General features: G+C 38.5%; 1 protein-coding gene across 4 annotated transcripts in view; it reads right to left on the bottom strand.

Annotated features, from left to right (window-relative positions):
* Positions 1-21353, bottom strand: part of MYO5A (myosin VA) — a 193629-nt gene that overhangs the window by 49821 nt on the left and 122455 nt on the right. For all 4 annotated transcript variants that reach the window (XM_055319733.1, XM_055319734.1, XM_055319735.1 and 1 more), the window contains exons 14-23: positions 21142-21225; positions 18179-18340; positions 16963-17060; positions 14849-14935; positions 14653-14761; positions 11765-11976; positions 10707-10863; positions 6110-6349; positions 4895-5143; positions 1438-1531 (exon numbers count right to left, since the gene is read on the bottom strand). In XM_055319733.1, the coding sequence (XP_055175708.1) occupies positions 1438-1531; positions 4895-5143; positions 6110-6349; positions 10707-10863; positions 11765-11976; positions 14653-14761; positions 14849-14935; positions 16963-17060; positions 18179-18340; positions 21142-21225 (1492 nt within the window). The remainder of the gene's footprint in view (positions 1-1437; positions 1532-4894; positions 5144-6109; positions 6350-10706; positions 10864-11764; positions 11977-14652; positions 14762-14848; positions 14936-16962; positions 17061-18178; positions 18341-21141; positions 21226-21353) is intronic.

Genomic DNA, 21353 nt, shown 5'->3' with positions numbered 1-21353 from the left:
ATTCTCACCAATTTGCAGAAGCTGCATAAAGCTACCAAGAAATTTTCCCTAGGCAAATCCAATGTTAGCTCTTTGTTCTTGTGATCCAATTTTAAGTATCTCCTCATTCTGGATCTTCTCATCACATTCTGCATCCTAGCAGCCTCCTTTCCATGTGTCAATGACTGTTTTTAATATCAATTTTTTTTCTAGTTTCTTTTCTCTACCTTATCCCTTACATGTGGTCATCCCATAAGGCTTAATTCCAGATTTCTTCTCTTTCCTTTACATTATTCCCTATAATTGGGAGGGAGAAGGTAGTGGGGGGCAAAAACACAGAGGGCTCTCTTATCATCATAGCTTTAATGGATACCCAAAGGCCTATTTCTTTCTGTCTCTCATCTTTAATCTCAATTTGTTTTCAGGACATCTCTACTTGGAGGCCCTACCTGACATCCAAAATTTAACTCTAGGGATCCCTGGGTGGCGCAGCAGTTTAGCGCCTGCCTTTGGCCCAGGGCACGATCCTAGAGACCCAGGATCGAATCCCATGTCGAGCTCCCTGCATGGAGCCTGCTTCTCCTTCTGCCTATGTCTCTGCCTCTCTCTCTCTCTCTGTGACTATCATGAATAAATAAATAAAATCTTAAAAAAAAAAAATCTAACACTGTAACAACTGATCTCATTAATTTTACTCATAAACAGGTACTTCCCCCCCTCAGTTTCCTCATCAGTAGTAACACACCATTATTGTTGTAATACTTCATCTCAAAACATCAGGAGATTATTATTCCTTTTCTGAATACCACATCAAAAAGGATAATATTCTGGTGATTTTTTTTCATAAAAATATATCCTCACCCCAACCCATCCCTTTCTCTCTGTCTTTACCAATTACTATAGCTTTGATCTTTCTATCATTTAGCCCACATTTATATATATGTGGACTCCTTGTTAATTATCATCATTCTTATCTATCTCACAACTAGCAAATAGAATAAATATCTACATCTAGTTAGTTCTCTATTAAAAAAATTAGAGTTGCTTTTTTGGGGGGTGGAAAAGAGTTACTGATCTTGAAAGAATAATAACCATTTTTTTAGCAAAAAATAAATACACATAGACATATACATATTAGCTCACGATTTCTTCCTAGTTCAATAGAATCCTGTAAGCTATAACTAATATATCACACATAAAGAACAAATTAATTTTTAAAAAATTACATAGGATTCTGACTACACATGAATTCACATTTGTACAAAGAAAGACCAGATGACAAGTTCACCAACTAAATCAACCAAAATATTTCCACTGCTTGCCTCTTGGAACTTCATAAATTTACTGATGACAATGTCAACTTTTTAAAATATTTCAGCTCTAAGCAAAGTTGTAACTTATAAAACCTTGGTCTGCATTTGACTGGAGTACAGTAGGTTATGCCCACCTGAGTCTTACCTGTCATCTCCTTAGCCTGCTCCACAATAAGGTGATTGAGAGCCTCTTTTTCCTGCTTCAGCAAAGTGTTTTCTTCCTTCAGATTTGACACCAGCTATCAAATAAAACAATACACTCAGATGGCTGCAGTAGACAGGGGACGCCCAGTACTGGATATAAAAAGCATACCGCAGGCCCTCCCTACCTCCATGTCTCTGTGCCTCATTTCTTTACCTCAGTCCATGTAGTCAGTTTTTGAACTTGGCTCAAAGATTGCCCCCTCCACAGGGTCTTCCTGGAAACTCTCTCCAATTAGGTGTCTCTCCTACAGGACCCTGTATGTGTCTCGTCATAACCCTTATAAATAATTTACTTTTACTTCCCTCAGAAACTAGAAATCTCTGGAAGATGGAGATAATTGCTGTTGTTTTACTTTGTACCTTGAGCATTTAGCAATTGCCTGGCACCTAGTAAGTGTTTGCTCTTGAAGGGATGAAAATGCCTTCTCACCTCAACAGCCTAACACAAAGCTTATGGGTACTCATGATTCAGGTATTAAGAGGGATTAAGGAGGTTAAGAAAGATGTGAAAGGCATTTTGGTTCTGGAATTCACCGAATTTCTTCTGAAGCTCCCTGCTACCTGTCTTGAGAAAGAAAACTGCCCTTTTATCTCCTCTTAAGAGTTTTAGAATGTTACAAACTAGTCCTTTTAGTCCATGTCTAAGCACTGGCCTTACAACAGTGTGAAAGTACTTAATGCCACAAAACTGTACACTTAAAAATGGATCAGGTAGTAAATTTTATGTTATGTATATGTGTATTTTGCCCCCCAAATCACACACATACACATGCAAACAAAACATTTTGCCCTTTCACTTTCTAGTTCCCAGTTGGATGAGGATCCCAGGAAGCAAAACTCAAAACCAAAGGTTAACTCTGCAAAGTTTATGGCTTACTCAGTTCACCTATGAAATAAATGTGTGCTTATGATGACTGAAATCTGAATTCCTTTCTCTAAGCATAAATTCAAGGAACTCTTAGAGTGATAGCTTGTTTTCCTTCCCTCCGTCCTTCCTTTTTAAGGTAAGCTCTATGCCCAACATCAGGTTCAAACTATGACCCCAAGATCAAGGGTCACATGTTAATGCAATAGCTTTAATAATAAAGAGAAGGTTATCAAGAGTTCAGAGACAGAGAAAGGGAGCTCTGTGACTAAGGACACCTAAAGACCAGGAAATTAGATGGTAACACTGTGCCACAGCAGAAGTCAGTCCATAAGGTATTCTTTCTGATGGCCCAGTCTCTTCCCTCCATACTGAAATGGCCTTAACAGCTGTTCTCACTAGAAAGGGCGGAATTCCTGACATGCTCTTGAGAGAAACTGCTCTTTGTCAGGGGTGTGCAGCCAATAAACTGTGGTGCTTTTACAAAACACACGTGCCTCCCCCATACTTCTAAAGCCTGGGCAGCTTTTTAAAAACTCTTCAGTAGATTCAGATACACACTCCTGGTTACAAAGAAGAGTTCTAGAGTATCTTCTATGCTCCTTGATCAGAATGGGAACGTAGCTTTCCTGACCATAAAGCTGGCTGTCACAGTGAAATTTTTTTCATTCTTCCCAATTACTATACTCCGCTCAAGAGAATTAATGGTGGTAGCTATAGCTGTCTCTGGGAAAAGCAGAAGATAATCAAATAAAAGAGAAAGGAAAAATCTGAATCTCTTCAAGTGTGCCATTCTTTCAGACTAGAAAGGTATCAATTTGACTTTGAATAAGAAAAGAGAATACTCCTTTTCTTCTTTTTAAAGATTTTATTTATTTGAGAGAGAGAGAGAGAGAGAGAGAGAGACAGAACACACCAGAGAGCACAAGCAGGATGAAATAGCAGAGGGAGAGGGAGAAGCAAGCTCCTCTCTGAGCAGGGAGCCTGACATGGGACTCCATCCCAAGGAGCCCCTGGGATCATAACCTGAGCCGATGGCAGACACTTAACTGATTGAGCCACCCAGGTGCCCGAGAAGAGAATACTCCTATCAAGCTTAAATACTCTTAAATACTTCATTCCTCTTCAGAAAGTCCTCTGAAGAGGAATCTGAGACTCAAGAATCTGTGAAGAGCTTCTGTAGACTCAAGAAATGAAAAAAAGAGTTCTTGAACCTCAAGACTATCCCTCTGAATGCCTATTTGAATTCTGATGAATAAGCTTACTATGTCAAAATAACATATTAATGCCATTGCTATCTCTGTATATGGAGCCCAGATCTGCTAGAGATACAGGAAGAATTATTAAGACCCTGAACACCATGGGAAAATTGCAATTTTATTATCTACCCTATCCCATCTGAATTGCACCTAAGTGTCTTCTGAGGTTCTCACTGCATATACTGTGTTAATATTCAGAAACCAGTACAGGGGAGCCTTGGTGGTACGGTTGGTTAAGAGTCCAACTCAGTTTGGGTTCAGGTCGTGATCTCAAGGTTGTGAGACTGAGCTCTGCATCAGGCTCCACACTCAGCCTTCTCCCTCTCTCTCTCTCTCTCCCTCTGCCCCTCACCCTACGCTTGCACTCTCTCAAATAAAATCTTAAAATAAATAAATAAATAAATAAATAAATAAATAAATAAATAAATAAATAAAATCTTAATATATATATTATATCTATCTATCTATCTATCTATCTATCTATATATATATATATATATATATATTTAGAAGTCAGTACAGAAGAAGTATAGGAAATTGGAAGCCTTGCCAGTAGTTACAGCCAATAGTCATCTCTATTTTCATTTGAAGGTGGTAATACTAGTAGAATTTATGAAAATCTATCACTTTTTTCAAGTAAGCTTTATGTTGAGGTACTTTTATTTTGCTTAAATAACACATTGCATTGGTGCTTAAGAACCTTAATGTTTTCTGTACTTAATAAAGTTTTGATGTAAACTTTGATATAAATTTGTAATATAAAATCACCAATCTATAAGCATTGTTGTTGTTCTATCTGAATAGCAGCTCTTGGCTACAATTAGTGTTTCAACATTTGGATTTCTCCCACTTGGACTTCTTACACAGCCTTACTGCAGATTTCCATAAAGATCTGTACTGTACTATCAGCTAGTGACATTTCATTGCTTGACTGACTTCTTACTCGTTAACTCTTTTGATGAACAAGAATTCTACTCATCCAGATCTATGTATTTAAAGGAAAAGAGGACAGAGTAGGTACTTGGCCATGAATTCTCACAATACTGCTTTGCCTCTGTTCTTACTAGAGTCAAAGGTTCTACTAAAAGACCTACAACTATTCATCCATCATGTGGGAGAAATGCTTGGAAAACACTAACAATGAACAGTAAACAAACTGACATTTGTATTTTACCTTTGATTGAAACCACCCTTGAGCCACATGGGCCAGGTCATGATGACAGCACATTTCCTCTGTGAAAGGAGTAGATGGGGTTATAAAAAAGAGCTCCTACCTGCTCAGTTTCCTGTTTGTATTTATCTGCACGTTCCTCAATAGATTTTTTCTCTGACTGAGTTTGTTCCAGGTCTTTCCGGAGTTTGGTGATTTCTTCCTGCAGACTGAGGACCCGTCCAGTAGCAACCTTAGCCTCCTCCTCACTTAGTTGAAGACGCTCTAAGTCACTTCGTAGTTTCTCAGTCTCTGAGTTATATATTCCTTCCAGAGTAGTCAGTTTCTCCATGAGGCATTTGTAGTCTTTGTTCTTTTAAACACACGCATAAGTAACAATAGGTAAATATATATATCAAATGCATTTTGAGAAAACCATATTTATTCATCATATTCATGCTATATCATCATAGCACTGCTGTAGTATCTAACCAAAATACTAACCACAACCTTTACAATCAATACCCTCATAATGATACAAAAAGGAAACAGGGAGAATTAATTCTGTTTTATATCATGAGCAACATGGATATGATTCTCTCATGGTCACAAGGTGAGTTACCACAGTAAATTCTTAATTTCCTGATTCTTAAACCAGAAATAGATCTACACTTGCTTTTGAAAATAAATCAGTGTTCTACCAAAAGCCATATGCTAGTCAGGTGATTCATAAAAATGATACAATGGCCTCAAAATCACAAGTTACTTACAAAACTCTTTATTACCTCAAAATTCCTCCCACTCCTCCCTCTTCCTGATGAATCCTGCTTTATTATGTTTTCCCCTCCTCAGTATTTATGTATCGTTAATTAGCATTATATCATTTTCATGTGCTAAAATATTACTAACTATCTCTAGGAAATAAAACTAGCCCTGCAAATAGACTATCTGCTTCTCAGAAGCATGGACATCTTCCTGCCTCTTTTACCATATCTCAATGTTAAACAACTTATATGGAAAAAAAATTATACTTTATGCAAATGAGTAATGATGATGAAAGAGATTTATAAAGTATAAAGTACAATACGACTCTTGGTCATAAATAACTTGGAGTGCTAATAAATCTGGCTGTATTCTCAGAATAATCTCCTCCCTTAGTCCTTGCAAGTATAACCTTACCTATGAGCTTGTCACTATTTCCATAATGACATTAGTGTCATTATTATTTTACTTTTTTGCTATGATTGAAAAGTAAAGCCACGGGCAAACACTGCTGAAATTAATCCCAGTGGAGTTCTTTAGGCATGCCCCACTCTCAGGGCTTTTGAATAAAACACACCTGCTCATCAACTTTGCGCTGCAGCTGCATAATCTTGTTCTCCATGCCGATATGGAGCTTCTTATAGCGCTCAACAGAGCGCGCTTCAATCTTGAGCTTCTTCAACTCGCGCTTGGCCATCATCCGCCGGAAGCAGCACTGCAGGTAGATGATGGCATGCATGCTTCTCTTGTAGCGGGTGCGAGCCAGCCAGCCCCGGACCCACTTCTGAATGATAACTGCTTTGTGCTCACGGAGCATCTGCAGAGAAGGATAAGTACAGGTAATGTCAGATCCTGGACTAGACTCAAGGTTCAACATTATCAACCCACATATGAGGAGGAGAATCCATAAACTGCCTAGGTGGAAAGATACAAAAATTGAACCAACAATACACTATATGGATTTTACATATCACAAACTTATACAGGCACAAAATTATTTTATTTTTTTTAAAGATTGATTGATTGATTTATGAGAGAGAGAGAGAGAGAGAGAGAGAAGGAGAGAGAGAAAGAGAGAGAGGCAGAGACTCAGGCAGAGGGAGAAGCAGGCTCCATGCCTGGAGCCTGATGTGGGACTTGATCCCGGGACTCCAGGATCTCGCCCTGGGCCAAAGGCAGGCGCCAAACCGCTGAGCCACCCAGGGATCCCCCACAAAATTATTTTAAAAGGCGATTTGAAAAGTAGAATTTAAAATGTGATTTGAGAACCATACAGAAAAATGTTTATTCATGTTATATGTTTACATATGATGATAAACAGAGTATATACATAGAAGCTGTCTAAATTAAAGGCACTAGAATACTAAAAGGAGAACAATTCTAAAAAGAAAGAAAAAAACACTAGGTATCTTATTGGTGTATGATTTTTGTTAGCAACAGATGATCCCCTGTAAAATGAACAGAACTGTGTGGTATTAAAATAAAAGACTGACCCACCACCCTTACTCCTGATACCATATCACTGTTCTTTGGGTGTATGCTTGAAGACATGAGGTATGAGTAGTAAGCTGACTATAGAAGCTAACACTAGGGATACTGCAATGTCTACTACTAATTTACTGACTCTTCCTCTAAGAAACAAAAAAATGACACTCTTGTTTGCCATATTTGAAGAACATTATTTTTAAGGATTTCCCATTGCTATTTCAAATGTAGCAGGAATCCACTTATGAAATCAAAGGTGGTAGGGATGGAGCTTTAAAAGAAAAATAAGGGCAGCCCCGGTGGCGCAGCGGTTTAGTGCCGCCTGCAGCCCAGGACGTGATCCTGGAGACCCTGGATCGAGTCCCACGTCAGGCTCTCTGCATGGAGCCTGCTTCTTCCTCTGCCTGTGTCTCTGCCTCTGTGTCTCTATGAATAAATAAATAAAATCTTTAAAATAAATAAATAAATAAATAAAATATTTTAAAAATAATAAAAAAATAAAAGAAAAATAAAAGATTAAGTGAACTAATCTTAATTTTCATTTTATATTGTATTTTCTAAAAAAAAGAAAAAAAGAAAAAAGGATATTCTCCTAAAATTACAAACCACTAATAGCAAAAATGTTGCTTTATGAGATGAATTTGTCAGTAATGAACATCAGGTAGGGATGGTATAAACAATTTCCAGAAATGATAAAGAAAAAATTCTCTAATTAAAAAAAAATTCTTGAACTTTAAGAAAGATTAAACTAGTAAAACCTTGAAATCCTTCTAAGTCTATGATTTTATGAAATGACTCTTGTATAACTGATATTTAAACATATGCATTTGATTAAGTATTAGCAATTATGACAAATGGACATAATGTACCTCTTATGAAACTTTTTACATGTAAAAATCTCTATTCAAATAGACAGTAGTTTAATAAGATCATTAAAAGAACAACTTTGGTTTTTAAACTATTTAACAAAGAAAAAATGTAACATTCGAGAAAATACATTTAAGAAATAAGTGGCTAAGTCTTACATACCAAAAAAAAAAAAAAAAAAAATCATAGGTGTTTAGGAGACCTTAATCATCTGTTTGGCAATTGAAGGCTGCCCTTTTCAGCTGTTCTCCTAATGCCAAAGCAGCCTTCAGCTTCCACCCAGTGCAGTCACCGTGCATCCTGCTACAGTGAGACCAGCATACTGAGCTCCCCCTGAATGTCACAGTCCTGAGGGAGCCCTTTGTCTTATCTGTGTGACTAGTGACCAAAAGGATAAGAATCCGTGATGGAAACTGAAGGCTTTCAAACTTTGAAACTCAGGACACAGTGGCAAAGCTATTAATACCAGTTTTCCTATGCCATTTCCTTCTCTCCATGTTACTTTGAGCATTGATCCATTTCTGAAATTTCAGTCAAATGGAAACAGTATATAATTAGAGCTTTCACTCCCAAACTCAAGTACATCAGTGAGTCAAAGAAGTGAATAATACCTGCTCTCCCTTTAAGAACCCCAAATCCCGTGAAGGGGAAGCTTGGACTGGACACAACTAGAAGGAGAACTGACAGGGGTGCTACTGGCCTATATGTGAGCTAGTCTCTACCTGCCAACCCCCATGTGTCCAGTCACAGTGGGGATTGAGTTGGCCAGAGTCTGTCTCTGCTAAACTGATGGCCTCCTAGCCCAGTACAAACACTCCTGAGGAAAACAAGAGGGTTTTCCAGTTTGTTGTATCTAAAAGGTCAAGTTTAATAAGACTTTTCCCCTCCCTGAAAGCTCATGCCTATACAGAAAAAGCACCAGAAGGTGTGGCAGAGAGAAAGACCCGGAGTAGCTGTCTTCAAATTTTCTTCAAAACATAGCTATAAAATATGCTCATTTAAGCATCAACTTTCCATATTTCTTTGTTGTCTAAAATTATTTCAAAATAAGAGTAAAATAAACACATAAATGAGACTTGGCCACGCCCATGCACTGCTTGTTACCAGAGATACGTCCCTCAAATCACTCTGATGCTCCTTCTAAAGGTGATGTCCACTGAGCTCTAAGATCTAGACTGTATTTCTGACTTATTGAGAATATACCCTAAAGGACAGACTCAAAACCTTGCCAAAATGAGAGATTAAAATCTTCCATCAAGGAACGCCTAGATGGCTCAGTCAGTTAAACATCTGCCTTCGGCTTAGGTCATGGTCCCAGGGTTTTAGGATTGAGCTCCATGTCAGGCTCTCTGCTCAGTGGGGAGTGAGCTTCTTTCTCCCTCTTCCTCTGCCTGCTGCTCCACCTACCCATGATCTCTCTGTGTCAAATAAATAAATAAAATCTTTTTTTTTTTTTAAAGGTTTTTTATTTATTTATTTACGATAGTCACAGAGAGAGAGAGAGAGGCAGAGACACAGGCAGAGGGAGAAGCAGGCTCCATGCACCGGGAGCCCGATGTGGGATTCGATCCCGGGTCTCCAGAATCGCGCCCTGGGCCAAAGGCAGGCGCCAAACCGCTGCGCCACCCAGGGATCCCCTAAAATCTTTATAAAAAAAATCTTCCATCAATTAGATCATATACTGTCAGAGGTGAGATCAAGATTAATCTGGTAATCTATTATCTAGTCATTTGATTATTGCTAGATATAAAGATTACTTAAAAATTTCTGGAGCATCATATTCTAGTCAATACAACTTTTAAGCACATTAATGTAATTTATTTCCTTTTCACTATGCTAAATTCTTCTAAAGTTGTTTCATTCTTGGTACAATCTTCTACCCATCTATCATATTAGTCTACCTATTCAAAACTCATCACAGTCAGCTGAATAAAGGCCCCCAAAGACATCAGATCCTCATCCTTGGAATCTGTAAAGATTATCTTATTTGGGAAAATGGTCTTTGCAGACCATTAAATTAAGGGTCTTGGGAAACCTGGGTGGCTCAGTCAGGGAGCTTCTAATTCTTGATTTCAGCTCAGGTGGTGATCTTAGGGTTGTGAGGTTGAACCTCGCTTTCTGGCTCCATGTTGACTGCAGAATCTGCTTGTCTCTCCCCCTCCCCATGCTTGTGCACGCATTCTCTCTCTTTCCCCCCCAAATAAAAAATCTTTTAAAAAAATTAAGGATCTTGAGATAGGAGGATTATCTTGGATTATCTGGGTGGGCTTCAGATCCATCACAAGCATTCTCATAAGAGATAGACAAAAGAAACAATGTTAGACACACAGAAAAGAAGGTGATATGGAGATGGAGGCAGAGGCTGGAGTGAAGTAGCCACAAACACATGGGTACTGGCAGCTGCCTGGCAAAAGTTGGAAGAGGCAAGAGACAGATTCTCTCCCGGAGCTTCTGGAGAGAGTACAGCCCTGCTGACATCTTGATTTTGGACCAGGGATCCTGATTTTAGACATCTGGCCTCAGAACTCTGAGAGCATAAATTTCTGTTGTTTTAAGCTACCAAGTTGTTGGTAATTTATTATAACAGCCACAGGAAATTAATATAGTCACTTTTTTTTTCAAATTACACAGATAAGGGGAGAAAGGTAATTTTTTCTACTATTCTGTTAATATATGCATTTAATACTTAAAAATATATTTTAGTTGTTGGTTGTCTCCATTCAGTTCTTACATCCACAGGAACTCCTGTGGTATTTTGTTCAGATGTAGAATTTGATTAATGTTAATGGAATGAATAAACAAAATTGGAAATAATGCCTCACCTTGCGATACCTATTTCTGGCTAAGTAGCCTCGCAAATAAGACTGGAGAACAATAGTGGCCGTTCGTCTGATCTTGTATTTCCTGCGGACTATATACATGCGCCAGTACTTCTGAATAATCGTTGCTGCCTTGGTTCTGCGCAGGAACTTAGCATAGCTGGCCAAAGAAAAGGGTGGTGCATTGTCAGTAATTAGAAAAACCCCAAGAATACATTTTGCAGAAACTTAAAGCACCAATATCTTCAGCATAACAAGTAGTACCTCCATTGTTATAATTCTAATATTACACATGTGAAATCACTTATATTCATATAGCAATTCATAGTCCCCCAAATATTGTTGCATTCATTATCTGATTTGAGTCTTCCCTGAATAGTAGGATGTCCCATATTACCTGATATTACAAAAAAGAAAGTGAAGCTCAGAAGAGTTCTCTCTTTCTAGGACAGTGCTTATTACCTCAGCTGTGTCTCCTTTACATCAGTGACTGGCTATCCATAGTAAGCCCATATTTACTTATCACCAGCTTTCTTACATCTAGCCATTGCTAAGGTGTGATGTTTCTCCATAATCTACCTGTTTGGGCAGAAGTTCTTCATCATTAATTCATCTCTACTGACAGTTCTAAATTAAAATCATCCTCATATGTAATCACACTAATCATTCTCCTCTAGATCTTCTCAGTTAATTGCTCCTGAAAACTCTTCAATGGAATCATTATTAACGAGCACATATTCATGACTGTAAAAGAAATTTACAGAAGATTTCTTCAAGCCCACATAAAAGTACAAAAAGTTAAAAGCACCAAGGACACAAGTAGGTAGTAGTTTGTAATTTTTTGGTAGATGAATCTAAATGATTCATAAGGGTGAGTGAAATTTCCTTCGATTTAACTGTCTTGTGAGTAAATGTTATTCTTTGAAACTAGGAAGATGCACGGTGTTGCCTTCTCAAATAGGAAGACCACTGAAAACTGTCCTCAGTTGGACAATGAACCAGATGAGCTCTTTGGGCTCCGGGGCCATGAGTCAGGCTGGCCAGGCCACCAAGAAACCTACCATCGGGCCTGGTAGCCTCGCACATATCTCTGCACAGTGATGGCCGCCTTCCGCATGCGCAGGTACTTCTTCCGCAGCAGCCACCCTCGGATGGTCTTCTGGATCCGGATGCAGGCAGCCCTCAGCTTATCTGCCCTCAGTTTTTCTAGATAGGCCACTTGACCAGCACGGAAAAAGATCTTTGTCTTACCAAACTGGTATTTGTCCTTGTCCTATGTTTTGGAAGAAATTGTATACTCAGAAGTAGAAATGATGACCATATAAATGAACTTCTAAAAGAGAAAAAAATGTCTACAAGCAGAATCAGTAAAGGGATGACTCTATTAACTAAAACTTAGACTACATCACAATTAACTAATAAAGTCAGATTGTTTAATCCTATGCAAGTTGAGCAAATAGAAGGGATTTTAAGGAAAACTGCAGTTTAATTAAGAGTTATTTTCCAGAATCATTCTACCTGAAATTATTATCTGAGGCCAAAAACTTGGTTGTGGGTTATAGGCAGTTATTGTTTACATGTTTGCATTTTAAATATCTCAAGGAAATGGAGATGCTGACACTCCCTCTGACTGACTCAGGCTGTAAGCATTACATCAGGCTGTATGTTCCATGAGAAAGCTGAAGGGACAAAAAAACACCAGCATGAAGAGTAAGGCAAGAAGCCACGCACACAAAGTAAGAATTAAACAAGAAACTTGCGTGTTCACATCAGGAGTTAAATTTGCAACAGTTATCTGTTGCTTTTATCAACAATATTTGAAAATAAACACGTCCCTATAAATGTATCTAAAATCCTTCTATAAATTTCAAAACTCCTTTTATAAGAACATAATCGCTTATCTTGCTCATTGCCTTTGGATTACAAGCAGAGTCCAACATAAACAATGCATGTTATTTTTGGTCTATCACATTCTTATGTACCTCCTCTACAAGGATGCAGGTTATTAACCACGCTCATATCAAAAGAAGAGTGGAATTTATTTATAATGATCACTACCATGATCTAAAATTCTAAGGGAAAACAAAGAAAATCACTTTTCAGTGTATACAGTCATCTCCTATCTTGTATACGAACCAGAAAAATCAGAAATCTCCATATATACATAAATCACGTAAAATTATTTTTATTTAAATCAATAAAGTTTACATAGGAAATCTAGCTGAAGACATAAGCTGAGCTAGAAGGTGGCTCCTCTCTCCCTCTCCTGCCTCAGTTTCCCCACTCCACCCCTGCTGTCCTCTACCATGCAGCCTCCTCTGTCAAACCACCCTGCACATCCCTGAACCAGGCCTGGTGTGGTCTGGGTGACAACGTGGTCTGGGTGTAGCACTGTCCAATTCTGCTTTCTGTTCCACCTGAACCTAGGTTAAAAAGGAATTGGTCCAAACCCAAAAGCAGGATTCTTTTTACACATTACTAAGAAAGTGACCTTAGCTCTTCCCAAGAAACCAAAAAATGTTATTACCGAAGAAGAGATATTACATTTAGTTAGTAGTCAGTAATTAAGACAATTACCTCAAAGTGAGGTAATCTGTTCAAATTATTGTCAAACAAGTGAAAATATTTTTTAAAAAATCTTTCATGAGGGGCAGCCCAGGTGGCTCAGCGGTTTAGTGCCACCTTCGGCCCAGGGCGTGATCCTGGAGACCCAGGATTGAGTCCCACATTGGGCTCCCTGCATGGAGCCTGTTCTCCCTCTGCTTGTGTCTCTGTCTTTGCCTCTCTCTCTCTGTGTCTCTGATGAATAAATAAAATCTTTTAAAAAAAATCTTTCATGCATCTTAAACTCTTCATAAACTATATCATTGGTTCTCAAAATGGAGTCATCAGATGAGCATCAGCATCACTTAGGAACTTGTTAGAAATCCTTATTATTGGGCCCATCCCAGAACTACAGAATTAAAAATTCTGCAGGAAGGGGGTGCCTGGGTGGCTACTGGTTGAGCATCTGCCTTTGGCTTAGGCCATGATCCTTGGGTTTTGGGATTGAGTCCCTCATCAGGATCCCCGCATGGAGCCTGCTTCTCCCTCTGTCTATGTCTCTGCCTTTCTCTATGTGTCTCCCATGAATAAATAAATTTAAAAAAAAAATTCTGCAGGATGGAAACCAGCAATCTATTTTTTTTTTCCTCCAGCAATCTATTTTAACAAGCCATCCAGGTGACTGTGATACATTCTGAAATTTTACAACTCTCTAGTTTGGTATGCATGACTTTTCAAACACCAACCTACACTTTTTAACCATATCCCTACCGTTCCATATACCAATCTTATACTGCAAACAAAACAAAACAAAACAGTTTACTGTTTTCTGAGCCAACTCTATGCTTTCCTACTTTTTCACACATCGCTCCCTATTAGAATGTCTTTCTACTTTTATACCATCTTACCAATTCTTTAAGGCCTGACTCAAAAGACACTTCTTCCCTGAAATTATTCCTCCTTCCCATAGCACACATGGCTTTGTCTTCCTCTGATTTCTTTTGTGTGTAATAGACCTTAAGGCATATTATACTTATCTCTAAAATGCATGAATTTCCAAGACAGACTATGTTACCTTGGGGCAAGGCTTATTTTTTCATAATCACACAGTATATCTGGCCTGATACTTCTGTAAGTACGATGACCTCTAATTGATAATGATCAAACTCTAAGCAAGTGTATCTGAAGTCTGGGTCCAGGCCTCACCCTCCTGTTTCCTAACAGTAGACCACCCTCCTCACAAGGGGGCCTAGCATCCTAAGCACAGTATGCCTTTACCTCTAACATAGTATGCAAAATAATCTGCATTAGTAGTATATGAATTTCCCAGGGGTTTCAAATATTACAATCACAAGGCCTTTGGCCAATACCTGTTCAGGTAAAGGTAAATAGGACTCTTTCTTACCAGTATCAGTTTTTCTAACACATTCTTGCATGTTTGCTTTCTGTCACTCAGGACATCCTTTTGCTTCATTAGGACACGGTAACGGCTGAAAAACTCTTGGTAAGTCCACCTGTATAAAGAAACTCACATCAGCTTACTTGAAGGGGCAAAAATCTCTCCCAGAAGATCCCTCATATTTGAAACCCGCCCAGCTGACCGTGAGGGGAAGCCCGCAGCACTGATGCGGATGGTCTCCAGGACACCGCAGGCTCTCAGCTGCTGTACTGCCCTCTTCTCGTCAAACCTACATGTCAAAGAAAATGGACATCAGTGATATATAAAGAAGCCTGGCTAGAGCCACAAATTACTCTCCTTGGTCCAGAGAGAAAATTCTTTTGTAAGGAACCAAATGGATAAAATAGAAAACATTCCAAAGTTGGAGCGGAGATCAAAATGGAAAACTCTGTGTGACAGTGGGGAAGAGATAATTAGCAGTAAAAATAAAGAGTGGAGCCATAAACATTATTTGTAGTTCATGCCACAAACCTATAAGAAATACCACTGGGCATATTTTTAAAAAAACAAAATTCTTCACTACTTTGCCCATATTCATTAAATGGCTTGGTCTGATAAGTTCTTCTCTTAATCTTTACCTCACCATATTCCCTGGAATAAAGACTAGCCAGCACTGCAGATTGCTCTAAATTAAATATTCAATTATTTGAACTGAATTCAATTATTTGAATTCAATTATTTTTTAATAATTCAATTATTCAATTGAATTTCTTTAAATTCATTCAAATTATTCAATTGAATTCAATTATCTTTCTTTAAATACTGGTTTTCTAAAAGTTCTATTCAACTTCATGTGTACATACAAAGCATTTAGTGTCCACACCAATACAAATTATTTTTATTTTGTACTATATCTTTTATACTTTGTCTATTTAATGCTAGACAAATAGCATCTTCACATTATACTGACACTAAGAAAAGAAATAGCGAGGCCTGCCCCTTGCTGAATGATCACTCTTGGTACTCTCCCAGTTAAGCCCTGAGCACCCTCTCTGAGCCTTGTGCTGTGCTGTCTTCTCAAGTGTTCTGTTGGCCATAGGTGATGGGGTTGGCTGATGGAAGGTAATAGCCCCTAGGGTTATCCAGGAGAATGGCCCAGGCTGTGGCAGCTCTTTGTCTCCCATTTCCTCCAGAAAGAGCTTCTTGGCAATCAGGAGGCTGTACGTCTTTCAGAACTGCCCTGCACCTAAGGCAGAATCTCAGAGGGCGGGATTGGCAGAGCGTAGGAAAATGAACGCTCATATCTTACTGGGTGGGAGTGGGAGCTACAACCTTTGGTAAATGTGCCTCATCTGACCCACAAATTCCCCTTCTAGAAATATATTATCCTAAGAAGATAATCAGGCAAATATATAAGAATGTTTGGAAAAATATATTTATCATAGCATAGTTGGGATAACCTAAATGGTCATCATTTGAATAAATGATGTATATCTATACAGTGAGATACTATATAGTCATTAAAATGATGATGTGGATTTTTATTTACTCACATGTAAAGCGTCCAAGTTTATTAAGTTAAAACCAGATACAAAACAGCAATTACAGCATAAGCCCCTCCTTTTAATAGTGTCTCTCTTTCTTTCTCTTTCTCTCTCTCTCTCTCTCTCACACACACACACACACACACACACACACAGAAACACAGCAGGGAAGGAAGAGATGTTGGTTGGTTAAGAAGGATTTATGTGAGTGAATACCAGTTATGATGAATTTTTTTAAATTATTTTTATGATATTTTATATTTTTCAAAAGCTGTCTTTACAATGCACATGCATTACTTTTAAATTTTGAGAAAAATTTCCATTTTGAATAAAAAAAACTTCCCCCTCACACATGGTGTTCAATTTAGGACAAGACATTTGGTAATAGTAGACAGGCTCTGATGGTTTCAACAGTTGGAAAGTAGCAGAGAGAACACTGAGCCTCCACCAAAGCAGCCTTACCCGACCTGATTCTGGTTTTAACTAATGGCCAAATTAACAAAAGCCCAGAGACCTTGAATTAAAGTAAATTCAAAATAGAAAGCAGAACTAGGAATGCTTGGTTGACCTCCACTTTTAAAATCTTCAAAAGGTCAGCTACTAATTTGTTACATATTCTCCAAAGAAAACGAAAAAAGAAAAAAAAATCTATTAACTAGTGATTTCCCTCTACAAGACATGAAGATTTATCCAAATATTTTTTCCTTCTGTTGGTATGGGAATCCCTATGAAACTTGGACATTTTTTAATTCAGTAGTTGAGAAATGCTTACGTGAAAGGGAACTTGAAGTCATTAGGCTTAATGCAGCGCACGTAGTGAGGGGTAGTGGCATTGAGGGTCTCCATAAGCAGATGAAGGGAGTTTCGGAACTTCATGAAAAACAAAACAAAAGGAGCCATCAAGGTTTTGTCAAAGTTGACGTATAACAACTTAAAGTTTTCCAATGACACTACTGGAGATGATTTTGCCCCCTATGACCTGACACAACCTCAGAAGCAGGGGTGTTCTAAATAAGAATGTAGGGCTTTAGGTTAAAATTTGCTTAAACTCAGCCATTTATATGCTTATTCTACTAAATATACATTTGTTCTCCTCCCACCACATTTCCCTCATTCCGTTTTTATAAACTTGTTTTCTTAGAGACATTTTAGGTTCACAGAAAAATTAACTGAAGAGGGATTTTCCATCTGCCCCCTGCCCCCACACAGGCAGCACCTCCCCCATTATCAGTACCCCCAACAGAGTGGCACATTCATCAGGATGGTCTGACAAATCAGTTACCTGAAGTCCATCATTTACATCAAAGTTCACTCCCCCCCTTTATTTAACACAGGCTCCCACAGCTTTCTATCCTGAATGCACAATTCTGACTAAAAATATCACCTTACTTGAAGAATGTTAAGTCCATTTATCGTGTACAGTAGGAATTCTGCTACAAAATACTAAAAACATAGCAGGTGACTTACAAGACCACAGGAAATGAGCAGGAGGGTGGGAGAGTGCAGCCAGAGTGGGGCTACCATCAGGGACACAGGTTCCAGCCTGGAGGCTGTGCATCTCTATAAGGCCCTGCGCTTCCTATTTCACCTAGACACACAGTCCCCCACACAGGAAAGCAAGCTGACTGGCTTCCTGTCCAGAGCCCCCAGCCTTGTTCAGGTACTATGCCTGTATGTAGGATTTCCTACTCCCCACAGAGGGAACAACCAGAGGACAAACTGAAAGCAGCAGTGGTCTGTGAAGGATATACACTACAAGAAGTAAGAGCCAAAGAAAATAATTTGGGGAAAGGCTTTCACAGAGTCATGGGTCTAAAGCTGGGTGGAGAGGAGTAGGAGGGGATGGTGTGACATGTCCTCACAGTAAAAGCTCTATCTAGCCTTTCCCCACCTGAGGACCCCATGTGGGGCTTCAGCTGAGCCTGAAGGGAAGACCTGGGGCTTCCCTGAGGAGAAGGAGCCCTGCCATGGTAGCTTCTTCAACTCACCTGGTGCCCCACAGTTTTCTTGTGTTCTTTGGCTGTCTGGCCTGGTCTGCCTTTGGTGGGCTTTGCAGGAGTGCGGCTAAGGGGCATGCGCCCTGATGAGGTGGCTGATGTTGGACTGATGGCCTTCTCATCATCTTGAAATAATTCTGGTAGCATCTTAAACTGAGTCAGAAACAATAGAAGATAATTACACTCTAAATTAACTCAAATGTAAACCTTCACAGAAGACCTGGAGTCCATACTACTTCCCTTCCTTAAGTAATCCCTTTCAGAGTCTCATTCCAGAAGTAATCAATATCTATCTGTGTTAGGAAACAAAGATATGAGAGGAAGGTGACACAAATGCTACAAAAACATAGGAGGAAAATTTGGTGATTCTACAGCCATGTTTGGGGAAAACAAAATCAAAACTACTTCACTCAAGCAGCCCCTGTGGCACAGCGGTTTAGCACCGCCTGCAGCCCAGAGTGTGATCCTGAGACCTGGGATCGAGTCCCACATTGGGCTCCCTGCATGGAGCCTACTTCTTTCTCTGCCTGTGTCTCTGCCTCTCTCTCTCTGTGTGTGTGTCTCTCATGAATAAATGAATAAATAAATCTTAAAAAAAAAACAACTACTCCACTCACACTGGCAATCCTAATCTACAGAAATGTCCACTACAAACATATTACTGGTCTTGAACTACAATTATTTTATGAGCAAAATACTAATTGAAAGTCTTATCTTATTACCTTACCTCAGGTAAGGTAAAATGCTTTATCATCATGCTTCATTCATCTACCTACTAACACAAATGGTGAGCACCAACTAAAAAAACTCACTGAAAAATCTCAGCAAGAAGGGTGTCATGAACTAGTTCTCCAATATTGTAAGATTGAAAAATAATCACGAATTAATTTTTGAAAAAATAACATAGATTTATAAGGAAAACAATTAAAAGCCCTATTCTTGTCCTGGATGTAACCTTTTATATTTGTTTTCAAGGGATTGATAACTTGATTGTATAATTTCTGCAATCAATTTTGTGTTATACCAGGTTAGCACTATGAGAGACTATTAAAAGATCTGGCATTTAACAAGTAGATGGATGGTATTAGTCAATATGGTTAGGAGAAATTTTATGGAATGAAAGAGACTTCAAACTAACTGACAGGAATATCTTGAAACATATGTATCTTCAACAGTGACACATTCTGCATAAAATTCTTCAAATTATAATTTCAACTACTAATTATTTGTCTAATAATTTCAGAAATAATTTTCCTAGGAGAGTTCTTTCATTAAAAAACAAAATCAGAGAACTCCATTTGCTCATAATGTGTATATTTAATCATAAGGGTAATTTAAGAAATAACTCATGCTGTATAAAACAAATTGTTATACAAACATACCAATAATGGTTGCTTCTACACAAATGAATATATCCCTTTTACAGAAAAAAAATATACATATATCCTAGTTTATTTAGCTGCAAAGAGGAAAACATGTAGTACCACTATCTTGTATTACAAGCTGTGTTCCAAGAGAAAAAATAAGAGTCCCCCTAATAGATTTGAACCCCAAACCCAAGTTATGTGTATCATGATGCACCATCTCCCAGCTTTAGCTATAACAATGCTGCATAGACTGCAATCACTCCAAATGATTCCCCAGAACACATAATTATCCTTCTGATAATTAAGGATCTACTAGCCATCAGAAAAGTTAGTCAGAAGAAAGGACTGATTACAAAGTGTCTGGGGAATGAGAACCTGAGAATGTTCCATTTAAGCTAAATTGCCTAGGCAGAGTATTAGAATTTTATGGTTTCCATCACTATTCGTAAATAGAAACGATTTATACTCTAACTGAATACAGCACGCTGAGGGACTGGCACTATGAGAGATTTTTCTTTTATACATCATTCCTCCTATAAGCTATAAAGCATTAATGCCCAGTGCTTATGAGTGTAAGTAAGAAACTGACTTAGATACCGAAAGGACTTTCAGCTCAAGTCATGATCTCAGGGCCTGGGATCAAGCTTCATGTCATGCTCCGCACTCATCAAGGAGTCTTTGTCTCCTGCTCCCTCTGCTTCTACCCTACTATCTGTCTCATGCTCTCTCTTTCCCTCTAAAATAAATAAATCTTAGGGCAGCCCGGGTGGCTCAGCGGTTTAGCGCCGCCTTCAGCCCAGGGTGTGATCCTGGGGACCCAGGATGGAGTCCCACATCAGGCTTTCTGCATGGAGCCTGCTTCTCCCTCTGCCTGTGTCTCTGCCTCTCTCTCTCTGTCTTTCATGAATAGAAAAATAAAATCTTTTTAAAAAAAATAAATCTTAATTAAATGATTAAATGATGCAGCAAAAAACCTGTTTTCTCTCATCATTTTTCACAAAGGCACAAGAAAGTCTACAACCACCGTGGAGATAACAATTTCACATAAAACTCAAAATATTGCACAGTGGTTAAGAGCAGACTCTGAGCAAGTCAGCCTATGTTTTGTCTTGAAAACTTATTAGCTATGAAATCTCTGTCCTTCAGTTCCCTCTTGTGTAAAATGTAATGATAATATCACCTCATTATAAAAATTACATGAGTGGGATCCCTGGGTGGCACAGCAGTTTAGCGCCTGCCTTTGGCCCAGGGCGCGATCCTGGAGACCCAGGATCAAATCCCACGTCAGGCTCCCGGTGCATGGAGCCTGCTTCTCCCTCTGCCTATGTCTCTGCCTCTCTCTCTCTGTGTGTGACTATCATAAATAAATAAAAGAAAAGAAAAAAAAATGTTTAAAAAAATTACATGAGTAACATTCGTAAGGCATTTAAAACAAGACCTGACACACACTGTTATGTATCTGATAAATTAAAAACTAACAGTAAAGCTAATTTTGTTAGAAAAATCATTATTGTTAAAAAGCTAATGTTTAAGTAATTAACACTTTATTGAATATATCCTGATTGGAGAAAGCCTATACACTGTTACCTTGCTTGATTTCAGAACTTTAATTTGTTCTTCAAAAACAGTGTCTTTATTCTTTTCCAGAAAGCCTTCACACTGGTATTCCACCTGAAAACGCATGCAAAAATGTTCTTAACTAACAGACTTTTTGAACAGATATTATTATCATCAACAACAAAAATACATATTAGGCTCAGGATCCAACTGGCTCTCAGCAAATTGGTATCAGTTTTATT

This window comes from Nyctereutes procyonoides, unplaced genomic scaffold (genome assembly GCF_905146905.1).
Source record: "Nyctereutes procyonoides isolate TBG_1078 unplaced genomic scaffold, NYPRO_anot_genome, whole genome shotgun sequence".
Taxonomy (NCBI): domain Eukaryota; kingdom Metazoa; phylum Chordata; class Mammalia; order Carnivora; family Canidae; genus Nyctereutes; species Nyctereutes procyonoides.
Note: the sequence above shows the minus strand (reverse complement) of the source record. Positions and strands in the feature narration are given on the sequence as shown.